General features: G+C 40.6%; 1 protein-coding gene across 1 annotated transcript in view; it reads right to left on the minus strand.

The window, feature by feature from the left end:
* Positions 1-20,621: 20,621 nt before the first annotated feature.
* The window catches only part of Baalc (brain and acute leukemia, cytoplasmic), a 54,551-nt gene continuing 49,931 nt past the window's right edge, over positions 20,622-25,241 (minus strand). The window contains exon 3 of the mRNA XM_013012444.1: positions 20,622-21,819. Coding sequence (XP_012867898.1) covers positions 21,709-21,819 — 111 coding nt within the window. The 3' untranslated portion in view covers positions 20,622-21,708. The remainder of the gene's footprint in view (positions 21,820-25,241) is intronic.

Below are 25,241 nucleotides of genomic sequence, written 5' to 3' on the forward strand. Positions count from 1 at the left end.
GTTGTAGGCTTAGCCTTCCAGGTACAAACTCTACTACAGCTGCACCAGGCTTGTAGGTCTAAGTAGCTGCTCTAAAATAGGTGGAGAAAAACTTGATCTTGATCAAAGCTTTTGCTATGAATTTGGCATTGTTTATGCAAATCAATTGCTTTATTCTGTTAACTTGGAAGAAACAAATCTTTCATAGACCAACACAGGAAGGCCTATAGCTCAACAGCATTACAATCTCCTGGGAATTTGTTATAAGAAAAAAATGTTCATGCCTGGCCCCTACCCTTGTTGAGTAGAAGTTCTAATCAAGTCCAGGAATCTATATGTTTACAAGCCTACTGGGTGACATCAGAGTAACTGTATTAGGTTTTCATTTCTTTAACTAAATACCAGAGGCAGGCTACTTTGTAAAGAAAAGAGGCTTATTTTGGCTTATAGTTATAGAAGTACAATCTCTAGCTAAGGGTTTGATCTGGTGATACACTTCTTTCTTTTTGTTTCACTTCCAAGGTGATCCAAACAAGAGACAACCAGTGCACATGGTGTTATCTTCAGGTCTCTCTTTCTTGGAAGCCACCAGGATTCAGTCATGGAGGTTCCACCCTAAAGATTTTATCTGATCTTTACACCATAGTCAGATTAAGTTTTCACCCTTTTAACACCTTACAATAAATACTATATTTCAACATATGAAGCCTTGGGACATTCAAATCTATCCAAATCATAGCAGTGGATCAACTGTCTTGGTTTTTCCAGGACTGTTGAAAAGGATTCCTGGCATGCTGTCCTTTGATTGCTAAAACCAGGAGAGTCATGAACAAGCCAGAACAAATTGGTCCCCTCAAATGCAGCCTGTTTACAAATAGTCTTTCACGCTTGCTGGTGTGGGCTGGAGAATGTTTGTAAGTCATGGACATGAGGTACAAGTGTTACTAAAGCAAAGTGACAATGATGCTCTGTTTGTCAAAATAACTTCAGTTTAAACAGAAAAAATGCTCACTAGCCACTGCTTTTCATGTACCCTTGAAGGAAAAAGGTGCCAAAATTAATTCTGAATCACTTTCCAAAGTAAGATCTGAGCCGGGCACTGATGACTCACGCCTGTAATCCTAGTTACTCAAAGAGACTGAGATCTGAGGATCATGGTTCAAAGGCAGCCCAGGCAGGAAAGTCCATGAAACTCTTATCTTCGATTAACCACCAGAAAACTGGAAGTGGCCCTATGGCTCAATTGGTAGAGAGCTCGCCTTGAGCTGAAGAGCACAGGGACAGTGCCCAAGCCCAGAGATAGTTCAAGCCCCACGACTGAAAAAAAAAAAGTGAGATTTGAGAAGTTGAGGGAGCATGAATTGTGCAAGTCAGACCCTCAATTGTATAATGTGTTGTTATTTCTGTAGCTAACGTTTCCTCTTAATGTCCTCATTCTGGTGGCGTCACTTAGTCCTAGAATTTTAAAGTAAGCTCAGCCCAGAGTTTTCTCACTCAAATCAGGATTTTATTCTAGTCAAGTTGGAGATTTCACTATTCCCTATTTCCTGCCTAAATGCTGGGATTGTTCACATCACAGAGCCACAATATTGGGTGGGTTGGGGGGAGCATTTGTTCCCACTGGTATCTACAATGATATACATCACCCCAGCAGGACATTTCTAAGACATCTGGGCCCTCCATCTGCCATCCAGCAGTTGGTCCAGTAAGGTCACCTGCATCTCAGTTCCAGCCTTCAGACTGGTGGTCCCTTTCAAACTCATAAGAGAGAGAAAGGTCTCTCCCACACTACTGTGGAATCACAGGAACTCTCAACCTTGGCAAGGCTCTGCCTCCTAGTCATGCCCTTTTGATCTCATACCCGGTAGGACTGAGGAAGTCCTGTGAGATTGTCACTTCCTAAATGGCACAGGACTTCTCAGCTTTTGGATTTCCCCAGTGTCTGAGGACCTCTCTGAGACGAGTCCTGGGGATAAATCTCAGTGCAAGACTCAGATAAGTCTCAATGGGCCCACTTGAGACCCACAACACCCATTTTCACCCCTACTTCCTTTCTGTTCCTTCCCTTTGCCCTCAGTCCATCTCATTTCATGGGGGTGAGAAGTTACTCCAGCATCATCAAGGATTATTCTCAATTTATGGTATTAATGTTACATTTTGGGTGTTTTAGTAATTCAGTGGGGTCTACTGTTTTCATCCCTACATGCAAGATCTCTTAATGCTTTACCAATGCAGTGCTTATTTATTTAGATCAACCATGTGCCCTACCAATGATTTATATTTTCTAGACTCTTTTGATGGCCATCAGTTTATATTTTGGAAAATGAAAAATAAGTGTGAGTGAGGTGTGAGACTTCTGAGTTAGCTATGTAGTGATTGGACTCAGTGGGAAGGGATGGACCTTGCCTTTTTGGGTCCCTCTTGTCTTAGATGTAGATGCACTGGCTAGAAGTCCAACAACCATCTTGTACCAGGAGGCCATCTTGAAGCTGGAAGCCAGCTTAAGAGGGAATTGAAATACAAATGGAGCCCAAATCTTTTTTTTAATTCCTTAAAAATTTTATTGTCAGGCTGGGAAGGTAGCTCAGTGGTAGAGCGCTTGCCTTGCATGCCTGAGGCCCTGGGTTCGATTCCTCAGCACCACATAAGCAAAAAGAAAAAAGCCAGAAGTGGCACTGTGACTCAAATGGTAGAGCGCTAGCCTTGAGCTGAAGAGCTGAGGGACAGCACCCAGGCCCAGAGTTCAGGCCCCACGACCAGACCCCCAAAAAAACCCAAAAAACAAAAAAATTTATTGTCAAGGTGATGTACAGAGGGGTTACAGTTACACAGGTAAGGTAGTGAGTACATTTCTTGTCAAACTTCTTACCCCTTCCCTCATTTTTCTCCCACTTTCCCTCCACTTCAGCTTTCTTCCCCCCAGTTGTACAGATCATTTCCAACAGACTCTCTTGTGAGTATTGCTGTTGCTTTGGTTCACCCTTTGTCCTTTGTCTCACCATTTTGTTCCATTCCTTAGTTCAGATAAACATATAAACCATATCCAGGGTACCAAAACCCAATACAGTGTCAACAGGGGATAAACCATAGTGAGAAAAAACACAAAATAAACAAGAAATCACATAGTACATTTTAAACCATAGTGAGAAAAAAACACAAAATAAACAAGAAATCACATAGTACATTTAAAAAAACAACAAAGAAAAATCTTTTATGTCCATGTCTTGGAGTTCATTTCACTTAGCATCATCTTATATGGTCATAAGTCCACAGCTATTGAGCTATTCTGCTCATCTGCTAGGACTATCCTAGACATAAACTAATGATTACAAATGAGGGAAACCATGGGACCTATGTTTCTTTGGGTCTGGCTTACTTCACTTCATATGATTTTTTTTCCAAATCTTTCCATTTCCTTACAAATGGAGCCCAAATCTTTGACCACACCAGCTTTAGCCCATCAGACCTCTGCCCAGACAAATAATGACTCGATTCAAGTCTTTCTCTTTTCTGTTTTAGGCAGCATATCTATGGCAGAAGATTTGACTTTCATTTTCCCTCAGTCTATTTGCTATGGCAAGTTTCAAAGATCTATATGGAGGGTGAAAGGGAAAAGTCAAACTGCTTTTGTTTCTTACAAATTTATTATAACAACCCTTTCCTGAGAGCCACAGAACATCCCTTTGCTGCGTAGAAGAGCAAAGTGAAAGAAACAAATGCTAGTATTTCCAAATGATGTATTCTCACACAGGGACTTTATCTGAACAGTTACCATGGCTGCGATTAAAGTCTGGAACTTAGGGCTTTGGAGCTCAATGAAAAGCTATCCATATAGCTGGTATCTGAAAGTGTTCCAGGAGTTTGAAACAGTGGCACAAAACCATCCTGAACTGCTGCTTCCAGCTCCTGTCTAGCACACAAGCATCTCCGTCCATGCTGCAGGATCATATTTCTTCGTTTTACCAAATTTATGCCCTTAGTTAACATTTGCTTGTTGGTCTGCAGCTTGTTGGGTTGATTCTTCAATGAATTGGCACATCCATAACTTCATAAATTACTGTGTCAAAAATTATACCAAATTTTCTTTCTTCATAAGCAAATGATGATTTTTCAACTGTAGTCAACTACATTGTTTCCTGAAATAGAGATATATCATGGGCATGTCTTTCTTAACTATATTTTTGTAAGGCTGTGACAATTTGGTTACTGAAACAATGATTTAGCTTGTCATCTAGAAAAGTAAAATCTATTCCAATAAAAATTCAGCAAAGGCGTCTGTCTATATGAATGTATGTCCTATTGGGAAACTCAAGCCTCTCCTTTTACTGGTTATTTATAAGGTATAATTTTTAAGTTAGTATTGATTTTAAAAATTGTTTTTTGATCAGATACCACAGGCATGACCATGTCAGCAATGAGGCCATATGACATATTTTTTTCAGGTCAGTCTCAATTATTTATAATCTATTCTGCCAATAATATAACATCATTCATCATATCATAAAGAATAATTCCAGCTAAACTCAAATACAGAATTGGGACAAGGAAAATCAAGACTAGACTAAAAATAAAACAACTACAACAAATGCAAAAATACATAGAAGCCACAAAACTGAGCTGACAATTGTTTTCCACTTGAGTTTTCAGAAAGCCAAAACAAAAAGACAGGCACAGTAAGTCACAGAATTCTCATTCATTAGAGAAAGGAAGTAGACTACTTCCTAGTGGTCCTGGCACCACTCTTAATGACATTTGTCATTTGGGACTTAATTGGTGCTCTTAATGTGCAAAGTGGACAAAATTGTGCTTCACTTTTCTTTTAGTTTAAATCAAAGCTGTAAAAGGAAATGACTTGAAATTCAGTAAGTGTTCTCTCAAATGGATGTCCTAGAAAGAAAATGTTCTGAAAACGTCCATAGGAATGTCATTCTTTACAAAAATGTACTCCATGCTCAGATAAGTTTGGGAACCACTGAATTAATTGGAATCAAGCAGATTTTTTGAAAACTTTTTCAGAAGCTTTGACATCTTGATGAACATTGTGGATCTCCACAAAAAGGGAATAGCCACTTCTTTTTCTAGAACCCATTTTATTATGGAAGGTTTTTTTTTTTTTTTGAGGTTCACCTAATCATAAGCTCTGAGTTCTGTGTCATGGTTTGGAAAGGATGAGGCCATGGTAAGTAAACTGATGCTTTTGTAATTAAGAGCTATTCATGAGGTAGAGATGGGAGGATCACAGTTTGAGGCCTGCTAAGCAAAAGTATGAAACCTTATCTGAAAAACAAACTAAAAGCAAAAGTATGGAGTGTACACACATAATATCCTCACAAGGGGATACTACAAGACTGGACCTCAGAGGATTATTTTGAGGATTCAGTGAGATAATGAAAGTAGAGTGCTTAAACAGGGAGTACTAGCTAGTGTTCAACAAACAATAATTCATGTATATGGTCCTAGTTTCAGTATTAGTCTAGCATTTTCAGTACCTAGAAGGGCACAGAACTGTACATTCCTTTACCAATGAACAATATCTCTTTTGTTGGTAGAGCTTTTGATAGAAGCAGATCAGACTGCTGCCTTCTCTTTTTTTGGGGGGGGGGAGGGAGGATCCGGTCGTGGGGCCTGAATTCTGGGCCTGGGCGCTGTCCCTCAGCTCTTCAGCTCAAGGCTAGCGCTCTACCACTTGAGCCACAGCGCCACTTCCGGCTTTTTTCTCCTTGCTTATGTAGTGCTGAGGAATTGAACTCAGGGCCTCAGGCATGCAAGGCAAGTGCTCTACCACTGATCCACCTTCTCAGCCCCTGCCTTCTCTTTTAAGACTCTGGAATGCAGGTAGGAAAAGATGAGCACAGATGGTCTGGAAAGCAGACAAGTTGGAGGAAAGCTCACATCCCTTGCACCAATGAACTGTGCACCAAAAGAAGAGACCAAGCCCAACTTGTATGCAAGTGTGCAATGGGGTTCCTAGGCCAGACTTTGATTAGGAAGCAATTTAGATAATAAAGCTTGACCAAGCCAAAAGAAACTTATAGACAATAGTCAAGATGATTTGGAAAAGTCATAACTCTAAATATTCTGTTCCATTGCCAGACTATAGCTATAAAGAAATATCCTGACCCTTTTTGTTATAAAATCCAGTGAATGGATTGTGATAACATTTTGAAGTATCAATGTATAAGCATATATTGTGTATTTACCATGAATCTAGTATTGTCTTGTGGCCAGGTGGAGGTGATTAATGCCTTTTTGAATTATTTTTGGAAATATTAGGAAAAATATCACTCCATTTAGGAGAAATTTGTTGGCCATAAGAGGACAAAGAAATGTATCACAAAAGAACTTCAAATATCATTATAGGTAATGAATCCAGGTAAGTGTGGAAGGCATTGATATTGACAAATTGCAAAGGCATAATCAGTATCTACTAAGGTACCCTGACCCAATTCCTTCATATTATCCCTTCAACTTTAAACATGCAATTTCTTCCCTGTATGTTAGACATCAGTATCTCACTTGGTACGGCTGCTATGTGTCCAGCACCAGCATGATGCCCTCCCATCGGATCTATCGTAGGCACTGCCCTTCTCATTGTTAGGATGATTATTGTATAGGTAAGGAATTGAGAAGCTGGGATTTGAATAGATACTTCATACTTGTGAGTCCAATCTCTTAGAACAAACTATGGAACATAAAACATATTACTTGCATTAAATAACTTTAAAAAACCCTTCAATACATTTTTCTTTCTCTCTCTCTCTCTCTGTGTGTGTGTGTGTGTGTGTGTGTGGTGCTGGGATTTATGAGTTGAACACTGCTGAGAGGCAAAGTCAGGCCAAATGGTCCAAGTTCACTTCCAGCTGCGTGATTTTCTTCTTCTTTTTATTTTTATAGTGCCTATATCTAGAGGAGAGAAAACAGTGAAGCAATGAGTCATTCGCTGTGTGAGGCCAGTGCCTTATTCTTTATGCTAAGAGACGAAAAAGACCTAACCCAGAATCACCAGACTTGGCTCAGCTGATTTCCAACGAAAGTTGTATAAGATCATTACAAAAGCAATGGACTGTGACATGTCCCACATTACCCAATTGATCTCAAGCATTGGCTTACTTTTCTCCTTTGCAGGCTCTCAAATCTATTCTTCCTCTCTCCTCTGCCCTTTTGAATTCTTTGTTTCCACTGCCCTTGGTGTGCCGGATTTCTTTTTTTTTTCTTCTTCCTGGTATCAAGTGTATTAACAGAGAAGGTCACAATGAGCCTCTAAGATCTAACACAAATGTGAGTCATGTCCTCCTGCTCCAGGTTTTGTTCGTTTCCCAATGGCTTGCTTGTCATCATCTTCCCTCACAGCTTACATTTCAAGACATTTAGAGAACAATCTCAGCGCTATTTCCAGAAAGGTGTACAAATCCTATCTAGTTTTTTCTCTAGAGCTGTGAAGGAATAATTTGGACTCATCACCTTTTGCCAAACTGAAAGAGTTTAAGTTAGCTTGCTCTAAATGGCTATTTTTCATAGGCACTGTGAAAATGGCTGAAAAGTTGTAAATTTTCCAGTGATTACCATTATTATTTAACAAGCAGATAAACTCCATGGAGCAGAATATCCGAGTCACTTACAATATCTAAACCATCTGAAAAGTTTCTAGATCTTTAATACAAAGATTCCCTAATAGGATCCCACAAGATTTAGTTAAACAAATCATACCACAATGTCCTAGAGACTGTGATTTACAACCCTTATAAGATGATCCATCACAGAAGATTACAATTTGACTTCATTCTCTTTATTGGCTTCTCTAGTCAAAAACAAATATGCCTTTGCTTCCATTCTAAACAGAAGGTTTGTAGATTTGTCCCTGTTTCTCTAAAGGATCATCAGTGACTCTTAAACCATCCAACAGGAACAGGTCCAGGCACTGGTGGCTCACACCAATAATCCCATCTATAAGGAGGCTGAGATTTGAGGACCAAGGTTTGAAGCCAGCTCTGGCAAGAAAGTCTATGAGACTACCATCTCCAATTAATCAGCAAAAATCTGGAAGTGTATGTATGATTCCAGTGGTAGAGCACCAGCCTTGAGTGAAAAAGCCAAGTGTAAGTATAAATCCCTGACTTTAAGCCCCAGTACCAACATAAACAAATCAACAACCCTCCTTCCCCAAAATACAACAACATGAAAGGAGAGAAAAAGCACACTTATAGCATACTTATCATGTCTCAAATAATTTCATTTTTATATAAGTTAGTTGTCTGATTTAATCCTTTATAAAAGCCCCTTCAACTCTACTTTTTTTTTGGGGGGGTCCAGTCGTGGGCCTGAAATCTGGGCCCAGGCGCTGCCCTTTAGCTCTTCAGTTCAAGGCTAGCGCTCTACCACTTGAGCCACAGCGCTACTTCCGGCTTTTTTCTTCTTTGCTTATGGGGTGCTGAGGAATCGAACCCAGGGCCTTATGCATGCAAGGCAAGCGCTCTACCACTGAGCCACCTTCCCAGCCCTCAACTCTACTTTTTTGACAGAACAAAGAAGTAGACTTGTGATCATTAAGTAATTCATCCAAAGTTTCAGAGCCAGTAATTGGTAGGGCAGGATTTGAACTGAGCTTTATCCAATGCCTGTGGTATCTCCTCTCTACTAGAGGTTCTACATCTCCGCTTTAGGATGGGATCTCCTGGTGTATTACAACTAATTTTATTTGCTGCTGCTATTGTTGCTAGAAATGTAATCAGTAAGCTTCTCTCCAGAGTAGGAATCTGAAGCCAGAGTAGGAAACTGAGCAGACACTCAAACTATTCTCTCTGGCTGCTTCAGTAGTGAAGGGAAAAGTTGGCATGTGAGTAAGAGAATATTTGGTCTGTGATGGCTTGAATGTCAGTGTCCCCTCCCAGATTCATGTTGGAACTTGAACTGCTAACACAACAGTACTATGAGTTTGCAGCCTTTAGGAAGCAGAGTTTTCCAATCCATGCCTTCTAAACTAAAGCAGTGATTCTGAAACAGTATTCTCTTGGAAGAGCAGAGCTAGACAACTGCAAGCTGGTAGGGAAGATGTCTAGAAAGATGAGGCACTGTAAGTGATGTCATCTACTTTGTTTTTCTTTTTTGTACAGCCAAACTGTTTCAGTTTGGTTAAGAGATTCCTGTTTCTCCTTCTCTCAGAAGATCTGATGCCAGAGCCTGGGGCAAGAAAGGACTAGTAGCCAGAGTTACAAGTGAAAATGTGTTCCTTCAAGTTTGTGTTCCCATATAATAAATTTCCTCTCTCCTAAATATCTCCACATAAATTTCCCAATGACTCGAAGTCACAACTTAATTTCATAAAGAGAAAATCAGTATATGAAATGACCGTAACTATGATAAGTGCTCTAGTACATTTGCTTTCAGATGCCAGGTCATGCCTGCATTTTCAAGGCTGAATCACATAGTTCAATAATAAACAACCTCTTATTTATCTTCATATTCTAGAAATGGGGGTAAGTGCTCTACATGTATATTTTACTAACTCTAACAAATACCAGACAATTTATGAACCCCGTGTTATATATGAGCTAAAAGCATAGAGAAATGTAAGGAATACGCATACTCACGAAGTACATACATGGTAAAGTTGGCTGTCAAACCTAAAAGAGTCTGATTCAAGATGTCCTCCTGGGTCTGTGTGTGTGTGTGTGTGTGCATGTGTGCGTGTGTGTGTGTGTGTGTGTGTGTGTGTGTGTGTATTACTTATTTGCCTTTGAGACAATGTCTCACTGTGTTTTCCAGGATGGACTCCGTCCTGAACTGAGGTTAGCCTCTTGCATTCACTTCTGAATAGCTAGGACCACAGGCTGGCATTTCATTTCTCCTTGGAGACGCAGCCAGCCCAGCTCCTTTCTTATTCTGAACAGAGGAAGGAGTGATTGCCATTGTAGTTCAGTTATCCTTAAGTTTGCAACACATCTTAGAACCCCTTAACTTATTAATAGAGCCCTCAATATTAGCTTCAAAGGAATTTTAATATCATGGTACAAGATTGCTATTGTTTTATTGTTGTTAAGAAAAAAAGTTAAAGGTAAAATTTTGCAGATTTTGTATCCAGGGTGCTATAATTTATCCTCAGGTGCTGAGATATTGATTCTACAGAAAGAGCTGTAAAGTTGCTTGTCTTCCCACATGATCAGAAGATAATGAACATTTGCTGAGCGGTCACTCACAAGTGAATAGAAAGATCAGAGGCTTTCACAGGCAGGCAAGCATAGGTTCAAAGCCCAACTCTGCTGCTTCCTAGCTGTAGGGCCATGAGCGTTCCGTTTGTTTCCTTATATGTAAACTGGGGTTGGTAAGGCTCACTTGGCAGACCTGTTCGATGGAGAGATCATGTGTGAGGCACCTCCAATGGTACCTGACAGGCTATGATAACTATCAGGTGGCAGATACCATAATATCTACATTTGTTATCTCACTTAATCCTCAAGTTACACCCTCAAAAAGATGATGTTATTTCCACCAAAGGGAAGTGAGTCTCCCAGAACCTCCACAATGTCCCCAGGGCCCACAGCTGGAAAATATCAAGTTAGGATTTATCTTGTTGCACCTGAAACTTATGCTAATTTTGTCTTTCTAATCCACAGGCTGCCATCTTTTTCTTTACAAGCTATCTGATGGTTGATTTGTTGATTAAAATACAAAGATATAATCTCTTGACAATGAATTAAATTAAAAAGACAAAGCCAAGCACTGCTGGCTCATCCCTATAATCCTAGCTACTCAGGAGGCTGAGATCTGAGAATTGAGGTTCAAAGCCAGCCTAAGCAGGTAAGTCCTTGAGACTTTTATCTCTCATAAACTATTCAGAAAAAGCCAGAAATGCCACTGTGGCTCAAGTAGTAGAGTGCTAACACTAACCTTGTGCAAAAGGAGCTAAGGAACAGTGCCCAGGTCCCAGATTTCAAGGCCCAGGACTGGCAAAAAAAAAAAGGCAAAATTTTACTTATCTCCTAGTACATGACAGTGTTATAAAAAGGGATATTTGGGTCAGAAAGGACAGTCTTGTTTACCCTTCCCCTTTAAAGAAATTCTGCATTACACTTATCTAAAAAACTAAAACTGCAAAGATCATGTTGGCAATAAATACCTAGACTTTACTGAGTTAAAGGATCAGGCCTGGTCTGTTAATAATTCCACATTTCCAAGAGCTTCAAGCATAAATTCCTTCTAGGGCTGGCTTTTATGATCTTATGAAAATGGCTTTTGGGAACAATCTGAAGTAAAACTCAGTACTGCTGAAATAGTGAAGGAGCCCAGTGAAGGAAGCCCAGGAGGCAGAGGCTAGCTTTGTGTTCAGGAATGAAATGAAATAGGATTCCTTGCCACATTGGCCTTCAAAGTCAGCCTGTCTGGTGGTTACTTGGACATGTGCCACAGGATCTTGAGAGAGTGAACTTAGGACCTTGGATAATGGATCTATGAGGCTATAGGATCAGATAAAATTGTCCAGGAGTTTAAAAAAATGGAATGGAATTAACAAAATATGGGAAAATAATGGAAAGGATGACATTGATCAAGATGCATTATACACATAATCTGACTTGTTGTATGGAAATCCCTTTGTACAACTAATTAAAATAATTTTTAAAGGAGTAGACTCAAAAGAGGAAAGGTTAAAAATGTAATCTTGAGGAATAGCAAGAGTAAAGGGTATATGGGGAAAGTATAAAAGAGACTGAAGAATTATCAAATCAGAAAGGTAAGGAGGACCAAAAGGAGGATAGTATTTTAAAAGGCTGATAGAGAATTTATGAAAGACAGTGATGATAATCTCACACAGAGAGGTCCAGCAAGGTGAGGTCTCCTAAGCTATCGTTGGACTAGACAATTAGATGATCAGTGAGCCTAGAGAATAAGGCTTCTCTCAGGATAGTGGAATCAGAAGCTAAGAAGGAAGTGTTAAGGAATGGAATGGAATGGAGCTGGAAGGCACAGAATTACTGATGTAATTCTGATCAGTTACTGATGTTTCTGATATTCCATGCAACTAATTATAAAATTTCTTATAGTAAACATATGCTGTGCCTTATCTTTCCCCATGTATTGACTTGAATATTTTTAGTTAGATTCACTAAGGTGAATGTATTTATTCATCGGGGATAAGGTGAATATATTTATTCATCGGGGAGAATAAGACATGGCACTTGACTGTCTCAGCATGGTGCACTGATTTCCTCTGGAATCTTCTTATCTGTGCTTGTCCCTAGGAGCAAATGAAGCAAGGAAGGGGATATGCATTCAACTTGAGGGGTTCTATGGACAGACCAAGTTCAAATAGCAGAGGCATCTTGGAAAAATCAAGTATAAACAGTTATTAAACACTACTAGTCCAATTACTTTTTAATATTATTATCTGGTCCAACTCTAAACCTATAGTATAGGTTGGAAAACTCTTGGTGCAATTGTTACCTTAGCAACTTTTTTCAAACTTCTGGTTCCCATAAGTGTGTCATGCACTTTCCTTCTTAGGTCCCACTGCTCCTAATTGTCTACAACATCCATCTGTGTCCCCTGCTTGTCCCCTGCAAGCATGTAGTTTGTAGCTTCTGTTCTTCTGATGACTCATCTCTGAAGTGAAACAGAATACTCATCTAGTTATTTTTATCTTAAAGTGTATGTTTGTGGTACAATATACATAAACAAAACATTTATAGATATGAAAAAATAGGATATCTATCTACTATACAAGTGAGAAGATAGGGGATTACTTACTGTCTTAGAAAATACAATGCTCACTGGGTGCCCAGTGGCTCACGCCTGCAATCCTAGCTACTCAGGAGGCTGAGATCTGAGGATCAAGGTTCAAAGCCAGCCTGGGAAGGAAAGTCCGTGAGACTCTTATCTCCAATAAACCACTAGAAAACCAGAAGTGGTGCTGTGGCTCAAGTGGTAGAATGCATGCCTTGCGCTGAAGAGCACAGGGACAGCGCCAAGCCCAGAGTTCAAGCCCCATGACTGACAAAAGAAAAAGAAAAAAGAAAATACAATGCTTGACCATAATAAGAGTGACAGAAAGGAGGAGGATGTCCGTATTGAAGACTGCAACTACTGCAATATACTTACCATGGAGACGCATCAGAGAAGTATTCAATAAAGGGACATGTTATTAAACCAGCTGGGTAACTAGAGCTTGAAAAAGCTGAAAGAGTCCTGGGAACTTGTATAAAACACATCTCTTAGCCTTGCCCTATCCAAGGTTGAAGGAGCCTCATCAGTCATTGACTAAAGAATGCTGGCATGGGAGGGGGGTGAATAAATATCTATAGCACTGATTCCCTGGCAACTCTTACCATGGAGGTGGCAAGAGAAGGTCTTCAGGCCAAGGAGAGCAGATGCTGTGGTTGAAAGTCTGCAGTGGTGCCCTGGGGAGTTAAGGGGAAGGTAAATGCGGCAGTGTCTCCTTCAGTACTGTGTTCTATCCTCTGCTATTCTGATTCTTTTAAAGCCAAGTTTCAAGAGACTGAATACTAGCCCACACCTACCTGCCTCATAGAAATATACAAGTTGTCTTCTAAGGTATCATGCTTATTTACTAGGTCTGCCATAACTAATACCTCAGATTGGCTGGTTAAGGTGTCAACGAATGCATGTTTTCCCTTACATGTAAAAGCTAGATATTTCAAGTAAATACATTGGGTAGTATACAAGTGTGTACAAATATATTAACTGAAATATGCTCGTTTCAAGGCAGATCTCCAATAGTGTAATTTTTTACACAGGAAAAATTAAAGTTCAGTAAAACACCAGGAAATGGGTACTCAAAAGAGGTGTGGCCAGGCACAAGTGGTTCCTGCCTGTGATCCCAGCTACTCAGGAGGCTGAAATCTGAGGATCACAGTTCAAAGCCAGCTGGGGCAGGAAAGTCCATGAGATTCTTATCTCCAATAAACTACCAGAAAACCAGAAGTGGCACTGTGGCGCAAGCGGTAGAGTGCTAGCCTTGAGCTTAAGAGTTCCAGGACAGTGCCCAGGCCCAGAGTTCAAGCCCCATGAGAGACAAAAAAAGGAAAGGGTGATGGGGCCAAGGGGAGAAGAAGAATTTTGTATATTCTACAAAATTAAGAATAGTGAGAGAAGGGGAGGGGAGGGGAGGGATGGGTGAGAATGTTGAAAGGGGTGACATTGGTCAAGATGCACTGTGTTCATAAACCGCTTTGTTAAATGGCAACTCCTTTGTACATCTACTTAAAGATAATAATAAAAAGAAGAAGAGGAGGCAAAAGATGAAGATATCAGCTGGGTTGCTTTCTTCTGAGTCCTCTCTCCTTGGTTTCTAGATGGCGGCCATGCCCTGGCATCTCATGGGCCTTCCCTCAGAATGACCTCATTTTATACTTCATTAACACCTTAGAGACCACTGTCTCCAAATACAGTCACATTCTGTCGACTGGAATTTAGCACTTCAGTGTATGAGTTTGAGACGTACAGCAGATACATTGTCCAAAACTGTCATTGTGCAAAGAGGGTACATATTTTAAATTGTAATAAATTAGCCAAATTTTCATTGAAGGGTGGCAGTAGATACCACCCAAAAGATGCCACTTTGATATAAGGGTTATTTGGAGCTAAACAACTTTCTTAACATGTTCCAAGAAGAATGTTCTGACCTCTCATTGTCTTCCTGAAAGCAAGAGATAAAGCTCTCAAGTGAAAGATGCTCTCCTTAAACCAGGATGACAGAAGGACTCTTATCACCAGGAACAGGGATGACAGAATTTTGTCCAAACAAACCTTGCTAAAATAAGTTCTATTCCTTGAGCTTTCCCATATAATTTAGTTAGCTTTCCACAGTTGCCTCTCTTTGTACAGCCTAATTAAAAAGTGTAGAGAGAGCAGTCCTTCAGCAACAGGCTGCTATTTAGTTGTTCTGCAGACTGGGGCTGCATGCCAAAGCCAGCAGCCCTCCTGTGATCTCCAAGTGGTTACTGAGACCTTCAGAACTTCTGGTATGGACAAGGAGAGTGCATTCAAACACAGTTCCTCTCTAGATCTGGTTTGTTTCTGCCCTCTGCTGGGCATGACATAAACAAAGCTCTATAAAATATGATTTGGTGGGGCATGCAAGAGATTTCCCAACCTGAATATTCTCAATTTAATTTTCTGCTTTTGCTGATCAAGTGAAAATGTGATATATCTTTATTGCAACTTGCCTAATTGCTAGAGAGACTAAGAATATTTACGTGTGTGTGTGTGTGTGTATGAGAGAGAGAGAGAGAGAGAGAGAAAGAGAGGAGAGAGAGTCAGTCCTAAGGCTTGAATTCAAGGTGTGGGTGCTGTCCCTAAGCTTCTTTAGCTCAAAGCTAGTGTTCTACCATTTGAGCCATAGTGCCACTTCTGCCTTGTTTTTTTTTGTAGTTTAGTGACTTTCTTTGCTCAGGCTGGCTGCAAGCCTTGATCCTCATATCTCAGCTTCCTGAGTAGCTAGGATTACAGGTGTCAGCCACCAGTTCCCAGCTTAAGGATCTTTCTATATGTTTCTATATAAAACACACACACACACACACACACACACACACACACACACACACACACACACACACACGTTTATATATCTGTTGATATTATTTTCTGTTAATTACTGTTTTCTCTATATTTTTTCCTTGGGTCATTTGTCATTGTTCTCATTTCATAAAAATCTGTTTCACTATAATAATTCTTTTTCTAATGCTTTTATTGTAAAAGTACTGTACAGAGGGTTACATGAGTAAGGTAATGAGTACACTTCCTATTGAGCATTGTTACCTCCTCCTTTGTTTTTCCCCTACTATCCCTTCCCTCCCCACTCCCCAACTCCACCCCCTCACCCCCCCCAAGTTGTAAAGTTCATTTTCAACATAATGTTTTGTACATCTCATTGTTACATCTTGTATCCTTATTTAATCATTTCGTTATTCCCCTTCCCCTCCCCAAATTAGAAAAATGTATATACAAGAGAAAAATGCATATACAAGATTACAAGATGCAGGTAACTGGAATCAAATACAGTAAAAATGGGTTATAAAAGAAACAGAAAAACATATAAAAGAAACAAAAAAATCACATAGTACATTATAAATACATTAAAAACAATAGCAAGAAAGAAAAAAAAACACTTGTGTCCCTATCCTGGGGTTCATTCGCTTTAACATCAAGAAAATGTGATATGTATATATATGAATTCTATGCCTCCATCAGAAAGAATAACACCACCACATTTGTTAGGAAATGGAAAGACTTGGGAAAAAATTATATTAAGTGAAGTAAGCCAGGCCCAAAGAAACATAGGTCCCATGGTTTCCCTTATCTGCAATAACTAGTATATGTCTAGGATAAGCATAAAAGGTTAAAAGCTATGTACCTATGACCATATAAGATAATTCTTTAATATATGTACTGGGAATATTTGTGTTTGAATTTGATTTATGTACAGAGAAGTCTTAAATTTTAATGGCACTGTCCGTCTTTCTTTCTTTTCTCCTTCTCCTTCTCCTTCTCCTTCTCCTTCTCCTTCTCCTTCTCCTTCTCCTTCTCCTTCTCCTTCTCCTTCTCCTTCTCCTTCTCCTTCTTCTTCTTCTTCTTTTTTTATCGGTCATGGAGCCTGGACTCTAGGCCTGGGCGATTCCTTCAGCTCTTCAGCTCAAGGCTAGCGCTCTACCACTTGAACCACAGCACCACTTCCGGCTTTTTCTGCTTATGTGGTGCTGATGAATTGAACCCAGGGTCTCATGCATGCAAGGCAAGCACTCTACCACTGAGCCACCTTCCCAGCCCCTATCTTTCTTTTTTATCTTCTCAAGAACATTTTTCCACATTCTAGTTTTGTTTTCGTTTTTGTTTTTGTCAGTCGTGGGGCTTGAACTCTGGGCCTGGGCGCTGTCCCTCAGCTCTTCAGCTCAAGGTGAGCAATCAACCACTTGAGCCACAGCACCACTTTTGCTTTTCTTGTGTTTTATTGGAGATGAGTCTCACGGACTTTTCTGCCCAGGCTGGCTTTGAACCTTGATCCTCAGATCTCAGCCTCCTGAGTAGCTAGGATTACAAGCCTGAGCCACCAGCGCCCGGCCACATTCTGTAACTGATGAGAAATATACTCTAGTCTGTATGTCCAGTTACTGGTCTTCTTTTTTCCTTTTTTCTTTGCTTTAAGCAAAATTTCTCAAAAGAAATATTTCTCATTTTCAAAAAAGAATTGTTCTTGTCAAGATTACCAATAATCTTTCTGGTGCTAGCTACAGTCCCATATCTATCTGTTTGTTGTTTTGTTGTTTTTGTTTTTGCCATTCCTGGGGCATGAACTCAGGGCCTGGGCTCTGTCTTGAGCTTCTCTGTGCTCAAGGCTAGCATTCTACCACTTGAGCCACAGCACCACTTCTAGCTTTTTCTGAGTAGTTTATTGGAGATAAGAGTCTTAAGGACTTTTTTGCCCAGTCTGGCTTTGAACCACAACTCTCAGATCTCCACCTCATGAGAAGCTAGGATTACAGGCGTGAGCCACTTGCGCTCAGCCCATCTCCATCTTTGTTCTCCAAGTCTTACCTAACCTTTTGGCAGCATTCACCAGACTGGTCATCCCTCTTTCAGTCATTTTCCCAAATGGCTTTAGTGAATTCCCAGTTTTCTTCCTCATCTCTGCTGACTCCACACACCTTGAATGCTGATGTGTCCCAGGACAAGTCTTGTGTATTCCTTTGTAAATTCTCAAGCAGACTAACAGCTGAGCCACTGGATACCTTCTTTGGGTTGACAACTCCAAATTCACTTCCATCCCTGAGTGACTCATTCATCAAACTACCTCTGCTTGTCCAGCTCATCCAACTGGACACCTCTGTTTGCATGCATCATACTTAATAAGTACAAAATTGTTCTCTGCCCCAGAAACCTTTTCCTACACTACCTTATTATCTTACCCTATTTTCCCCAAGAATCTTTTTGTTTAACCCAAACTTTAAGAATTACTCTGGTTTCTCCCTTCCCTTCCCTTCCTATCCTCAATCCATCAGCAAATCTTAATGTTTCTATTTCCCAGATATATTTATGCCTTTCAATATTTTTTGGTTTTGGTTTTAGCACCAGTCCTGGGGCTTGAATTCAGGGTCTGGGTGCTGTCCCTGAGTTCTTATGCTTAAGGTTGGTGCTCTACCACTTGAGCCACAGCTTCAAGTCCAGCGTGCTCTCTCTCTCTCTCTCTCTCAATAAAATTACTTGGAGATCAAAGTCACTGGTATATGTCTGCTGAAGCTGGCTTCCAACTGTGATCCTTATATCTCAACCTCCTGAGTAGCTAGGATTATAGGCATAAGCCATCAGTGCCTGGTCATCTTTCAACTATCTCTCTATTCCTTCTCACTGATGTTACTCCTCAGGGATGTCTGTATGCACTGAGTATTCCGACTGTATTTGTTCTTTGTTTTCTTTTTCATTCATCCAGAGCCCTCCCAGTAGACCTCCCCCACATTCAAACTTGTTTCAGCTCCCTGAAATTGAGTCTGCTATACTATTAATTGCTCCAAAGGTTTACTCCATCAAGTTTCACTTTGACAGATACGACAGTCAGCTTAATCACGTAGATATGTATATGCCTCTGTCAGTGTTTACATGGGAGGGTGTAGTTTGGACCTAAGATCCACCTAGGAACAACAAAAAAAATGTGTGCTTTGTCTTTCTGGTCCTGGCTTATTTCACTTTCTGGTATTTTCCAGATCCGTTGATTCCTCTGCATATGACATAATTTCAGTCTTCCTCATGGTTGCATCAAATTCCCAGTGTGTGTGTGTGTGTGTGTGTGTGTGTGTGTGTGTGTGTGTGTGGTATCAAAGGCACCCTCTCATACTAGGTCAAGACCATTCTCTCCGAAGGGGTATGTGAACCTGGACCAGACCCAAACATCCCAGGAGCAGCCCAGACATCTCTATTCATTCCTCTCTGCACCAGCTCTCTCCCATCTCCTATCAGGCTCATAGGCTTGGGCTTGGGCCTGACCCAGTATCAGGCTGTGACAATTCTCTTTTGTGACAATTCCTGGCCATGTTGGATCTTCTTGCTGGCCATGTTGGATCTTCTTGCTGTGGTTGGCACATAGCTATGGTAGGAAAGGCACTGATTTTGCAGGCCAACTTTTCTCCCTTGAATGCCAGCTCATCACTTCCTGGTTGAGTGGATTAAAATATTTGTGTAAGTGTAAATTGTGGCTAATAATGTTCTCCTTACCTACTTTTCCAGGCTTTTGGGAGGACTCACAGTGATCACTTATATAAAAGTCCTTAAAGTTTACTGCACATAAACTTAAGATCCCAGTGAAGATTCTCTGTGACCACATATGCATTTGAATTAATGACTTTATTGACAAACTTTTCCATGGAAATATTATTAGCCCAATAAGATAATAAGGAACAGTTCCAGTCAAACATACATTTTTAAAAAACCCAGATGACTTTTCAGTGACATGGCTTAACTTCCCCTCCCTCCCTTAGTGAAATCAGATTGTTGTGGGGAGGGGCAGATCATGGATCCTCAATTCCCTTCTTCCTCTTGGCCAAGTGGGAAAAAAAATGTCTGCCTATAAGTAGAAACAACTCAAATTGTTAAATTCCAAAAGACATGCAGCAGTGAACTGAAGCAAATGCAGCGTTGTAAAGAGAAACTAGGCTTAGCTCATGGCTGACGCTCGGTGATGGATGAGGCCACACCTTGCCTGAAGTACTGCACACACCCTGGGAAGAACAAGCCCTTGAACTTGCAGGATCACTGCCAACTTGGCAGTTGGGGGCTCCTGCTGAGCAATGCCACTGGGGACATGAGTCACGGTTTTGCTTTTTTTTTTAATTTAAAAAGTATTTCAGAACATCGAGTTCCCTAACAGCCCTTTAACAAGGAATCAAAATGAGGTTTAGGGAAACTGTTGTTGTGTGCATGGTAAAGTCTTGTACAGTGATCAGAAGAACACAAGCTTACACAAGCTTACTCTTAGTGAAAAAAAGAGAGGTCCACAGCAGACCACACGCCAAATCTTAGGGTTTAAGTCAGTCTTCTGATTATGAAGTTCACTGTTAGATTCAGGACGTAGAGTTGTGACTGACTGGACTCCAAATCTCTCAGTATCTGTAAAGTGGCTAGTATGGAACTGACATCTACAGTTTCATGAATAAATATACAATCTAGCATGAAAGAACAAATGAATAACACTACTATTTGTGTTTTAGTAATACAAGTTAGCAATGAAAGGATTTCATATCTGAAGTTTTAATTCTCTGGACTTTGTTATACAAACACACTCCATCAAGCTATTTCTGATAAACATGGACTTTATTGGTATAGCTTCGTATAACTTTAACCCCTACCTTTCCCAACATCAGACTTGTTAACAATCCTTTAAGAATCATACTACATTACCTTGAAGAAAATACATTCAGCTGATCATGTTATTCCTATCAAAACATCATTTGACAGTGTCAGCTACCTGGTTTGTTGTTGTTGTTGGTTTGTTTGTTTGATTTTTTTGCTGGCCCTGGGGCTTGAGCTCTGGGCCTGGGCACTGTCCCTGAGCTCCTTTTGCTCAAGGTTAGCGCTCTACCACTTGGGTCACAGCTCTACTTCTGGATTTTTAACTGGAGATAATAATCTCACAGACTTTCCTGGCCGGGCTGGCTTTGATCCTCAGATCTCAGCCTCCTGAGTAGCTAGGTTACTGGTGCCTGGCAAACTCCCTGCTTTTTTACATAATGCATACCAGTCTAATGTCAGTGTGAATACGCATCAACTAGGTACTGGCTTTCTAAAGTAATTACTTTGCAAATACCAAAATAGTACAGTCCTGAGGCTATGTATGGAGAGGCCAAAGGAAAGCTGTGTATGCTGCCACATGTTCCTGTGTCACCTTCCTCCTGTGAGCATTGTCCTATCTTTGATTACAATTGCAAATGATCCAAATGGAGAAAGAAAATTTAGCAGAAGACAAGGAAAGGGAACTAGAGGGTTGGGGGTGGGGCAGCAGGGATGCCGTGTTTGGCTGAACCTGGGGAGTATCCAAGTTTATGTGCACTGACCACAAGGATCACGTCCTGAAGGATGGGAGGCTAGTGTATGGATACCAGATAGCAGGCATTTCTAGGGAAGACACTTCCCAGTAGCTGCTGGAGTCAGTACTGTGAAGCTAGGTCTAATCCCTCATCCTGAGCTAGGGAGGCAAGAATGAAAGTAAGTTTTCCTTGCTTGTGGGTTCTCATATATCTGGGTTTAGAGTTATGTGGAAGCCAGCCTTTAGGTTAAAACAAGATTTGTAATGGCAGAATTTAAAAAGAAAAGAATGAGCTTGTTTAAAACCCTACATGATCAAGCCAGGAAAGCTCAATACTGCTTTGTGAATCTTTCCCCAACTTCTGCTTTTCTGTTTTCTATTCTAACCTGTATCTTTAGCTCACTGTGTCCACAGCAGATCCAATTATAGGAAGTTTGCCTGAACAGAGGCAAAGCAAGCTGCCCCTTGGCAGTTCATTAACGTATTTGAGGATTGTGCAGCACAATGACTGTATGTGAGAAACGGGAAGCTGAGAACATCCTAACAGCTCAAGCCAGCTGTTTGCTGCCAGGTCAGACCATTGATTCTCAAGGCACTCAGCAGCATCCACGTTCACCAAGTGGCATCCACTTCTCCAGCTTTCCTTGGCAGGACCCCGGACTGTGAAGAACCCCAGAGAAGGTCATCTGCTTCTGTTTTCAGAGACTCTGCTAGTTGATGCAGTTCTTCGTGATTCTTTTACTTCTGTCCATTGGTCGGATGCTGTCTGTAACATTAATGGTGACTTCTTTTGCCAACATCCGTTTAGCATCTCTTTTAGCCTGTTAAAAAGTTTCAAATAGTGAATCAAGTTACCAAGAGTAATTCCAAGTCCTCACATTTCCATTAATTTCTTGAGATTATTAGGAACCTTCAGGAAGGCAGGAAGAATGGCCTATAAGAACACATGTATATAAACTCCTTCTCAGAGGGTTTTAAGACATTTATTCATATATATATATATATGAATATAAAGTATATAAAATATATTAATTAAAATTATATAAAAATATATAAATAATATATATATGTGCAATATTAATGGGATAACATAAAAGGCTTTGATAAACCCATTGGCTGATATTTTCCAAAGTTTTTCTGTTCATCTTTGCACCGAGCCTGGTTCAAGGAATGCTCAGTAAAACACTGTCAATGAATGAATTTGCTAAGGTCTATCAAAGGGTAATGGGCAAGTTTTTACAGCTGGCTTTAGCAGAGTAGTTAAGGTTTTGAGCTTTGAAGTCAGACTTTGATTCAAATACTGGCTACATAATTCACATTGGACAGGTGTTTTCCAACCCAATACTGAATTTCAAAATGAGGAATGAGGGAGGTAATGCATGTAAAATCTTTATCACAAGGTTTATTACTAAATTATAGTGAGAAATCTTCAAAACAGGATTATCACCAGGTTCACACCTGTAATGCTAGCTACTCAGGAGGCTGAGATCTGAGGATTGTGGTTCCAAGCCAGCCAAGGCAGAGAAGTCCATGAGACTCTTTTTTTTTTCCATGAGACGCTAATTTCCAACTTTTTTTCCCCATGAGACTCTTATTTCCAACTAAACAACAAAATAAAAGCCAGAAGTAGAGCTGTGTCTCACATGATAGAGTGCTAGCCTTGAGCAAAAGCACAGGGTCAGCAGCCAGACATTCAGGCCCTGAGTTCAAGCTCCAGGACTGGCACACACACACAAAAAGATTTTCTTAAAAAAAATAGGTTTATTGACATGTAAATGAAGACAAACCAATGGCAAAAGCCCAGAATAGTAACACATAGTAACATATTCACTAAATCATAGTTTCTTCAACAATATGTGCCCCCACCTACTTTTTTGCAAAGTCAAAACCACCTTCCAACTAGAGGTATGAGGGAGAGTTTGTGCCTTTTCCATTCAATGATGTTATGCTTGGAGTGAGCATGAGATGACTTTAGGAGCTGTCTCCATCAGAGGATGGACATAAATAGGTGCCACCCAATGAGAATTTGCTGCCTCGACATCAGAGAGCCTCCAGTTATCCCTGCAGGGCGGTCTCACTGAAGTGCAGAAGAAAAGGGAGAAATAAAAAGATCTGACCATTTTGCTTCAGTGTAGCCCAGCTCGGGCAAGTCATTCCGCTCCAGATCTGACAGACTGCCTCCTCCACCTGCACTGTGCTCAGCTTCTCCCTCCACTTCTGCTTTCATCTCTTTCCTTCCACACGTGTTGGCCCTACAGGCATTTCCTAATGAACATCCTGCATAATGACATGTCACATCTGCTTCCTGGAAAACACAGTGTCAATCCCATGGAAGCAGCTCTCACGGTGTGAGCATCTTCCTATGTTGGATATGCACCCATGGGGATAGATGTCTATTTTTCACACACCATGACCTCTGAGCTCAAGCTGGCTCTATCATCTGTAACTCATGCAAAGAAATGGTAGACTGTTGCAGCAATAAACAAAAACAAACTATTCTGCTGAGCTTATTAACAAGTGATGAGTAAGTTTCTAACACGTTGCATAATAGTTGTACACTTGTAGTTGCTGGTGTCCCTTGTTATATTTCCTTAACTAATCTGAGATATCCTTCTAGCTGCCTAGTCCTGGCTGCTTACAAATCACAGCAGGGCCATTCTTTGGAGAGTAATCCTGATCTAATAGGAGCCACCTACCCCTGAAGTGTCAACAAGGTTACAACCTAATTCCAGGAGAGGGCCCATGGCCAATGCTGGATCAACAATGTCACTTAAGAGTTCCCTGTAGGAAGGCTACACTACAAGCTCAACGGAGCTCACAAGCTTGCTCAGCATGATCCTCTGGCCAGCCTCCCTCCCATGCTACCATGCAGGCGCCCAAGAATCATCATCTTAGACTCTGCTTCTCAAGAACCAGGCCTAAGGTAATACTTAATGGGCGATTTGGGGTGTTTAAGAACAATTTCAACTCCATTACTTTATCCACTTATTTCTGTAGATAAGATTTCATTGTTTTCCTCTTAAATATTCCAAAGGCCTAGCACAGTTCTGTGATGTAGTAGGCCCTCACTTTAACTTTAGTTGAATGAATATACTACCTTTGCAAATGTACCCTTTCTGTAGCAATCAGTGGACAATACTGTCTAGGATTATTTTTATTTTGCTTTCTTGGTACTAAGGTCTCAAGCCAGGGCCTTGAGTATGCTAATAAGCAAGTGCTCCAGCATAAAACCACATCCTCAGACCTTTAAATGTTTATTAAATTATTATTATCAGGTGTCTGTGAACTTGCTTAGGTTAGCCTAGACAGGCCTCAACTTGCTTTAACCTGAACCTTAGTCCCTTACCTGGAAAACAGGATAATAATGCTTGCTGCTTAGATTTTTTTCCCCCTGAGAATATGAAGTATGTCACTTAGCACTGGTAAAGGCACCAGCTTCTGGTTTGCCCAGAACTGATCCATTGTAAAACTAAAACTCTGGCAATCCAGAAACCTCAGACCCTCGGCACAAGCCAGGACAGTGGGTAGACATTGATGGTGATAGACATTGCCATGACTTTCATCTCAAACATACCAATGGACATCGAGAAGCTAACTCTGCTATAAGTGATGACTGTGACAACAAGACTTCTAAAAGCTGGGCTTGGGGTAAAGAACACGTGAGAGTTCTCAATGAACATAGAAGGTTCAAATAGTGACTCTGATATTAAGCAGTGAGAACAACTGTGAGTTTTCTTGGAAACATTTCAAAAAGAGGAGTTTGGGAATGTGAGGCATCACCTGAACAATGCCCGCGCCTGTCCCAGCACAGGGCAGCCGGGCGGTTACAGTCACTGCATTTGGAGTGAACTCGGTGATCTGCAAACCTTAGACTCCAAGGCCCAATGGCAGGGAGAAAGAAGATGAGAAAGAAAGTGAAATGCCGGGTATTTTCTCTAGAAGTTCTGAGAAGGAAGTTTCTTTTCCCTCTTATGAAAAAAGAGCTAGATAGAGAGAAGAAACACTCACATCCTTTTTTCCCTCCAGACACTTTAGGTAGCACAGATGTGTCCCCTCCTTGGACATAGTTTTCTGCCAGCCAACCCTTCCTATTTATATCCTACCACCTCTTTTTTTGTGACAGGCAAAGAAAATGTGTTCCTATTGCAATTAATGGCCTTAATTTTTTGGGGGGTATGCTTTTCAATTCAATGATGAGAGGAGCCTATTTGACACCTTTTTTTTTTTAACCAGCTGTCTGATA

Source organism: Dipodomys ordii, unplaced genomic scaffold (genome assembly GCF_000151885.1).
Source record: "Dipodomys ordii isolate 6190 unplaced genomic scaffold, Dord_2.0 Scaffold17, whole genome shotgun sequence".
In the NCBI taxonomy this organism is placed as follows: Eukaryota; Metazoa; Chordata; class Mammalia; order Rodentia; family Heteromyidae; genus Dipodomys; species Dipodomys ordii.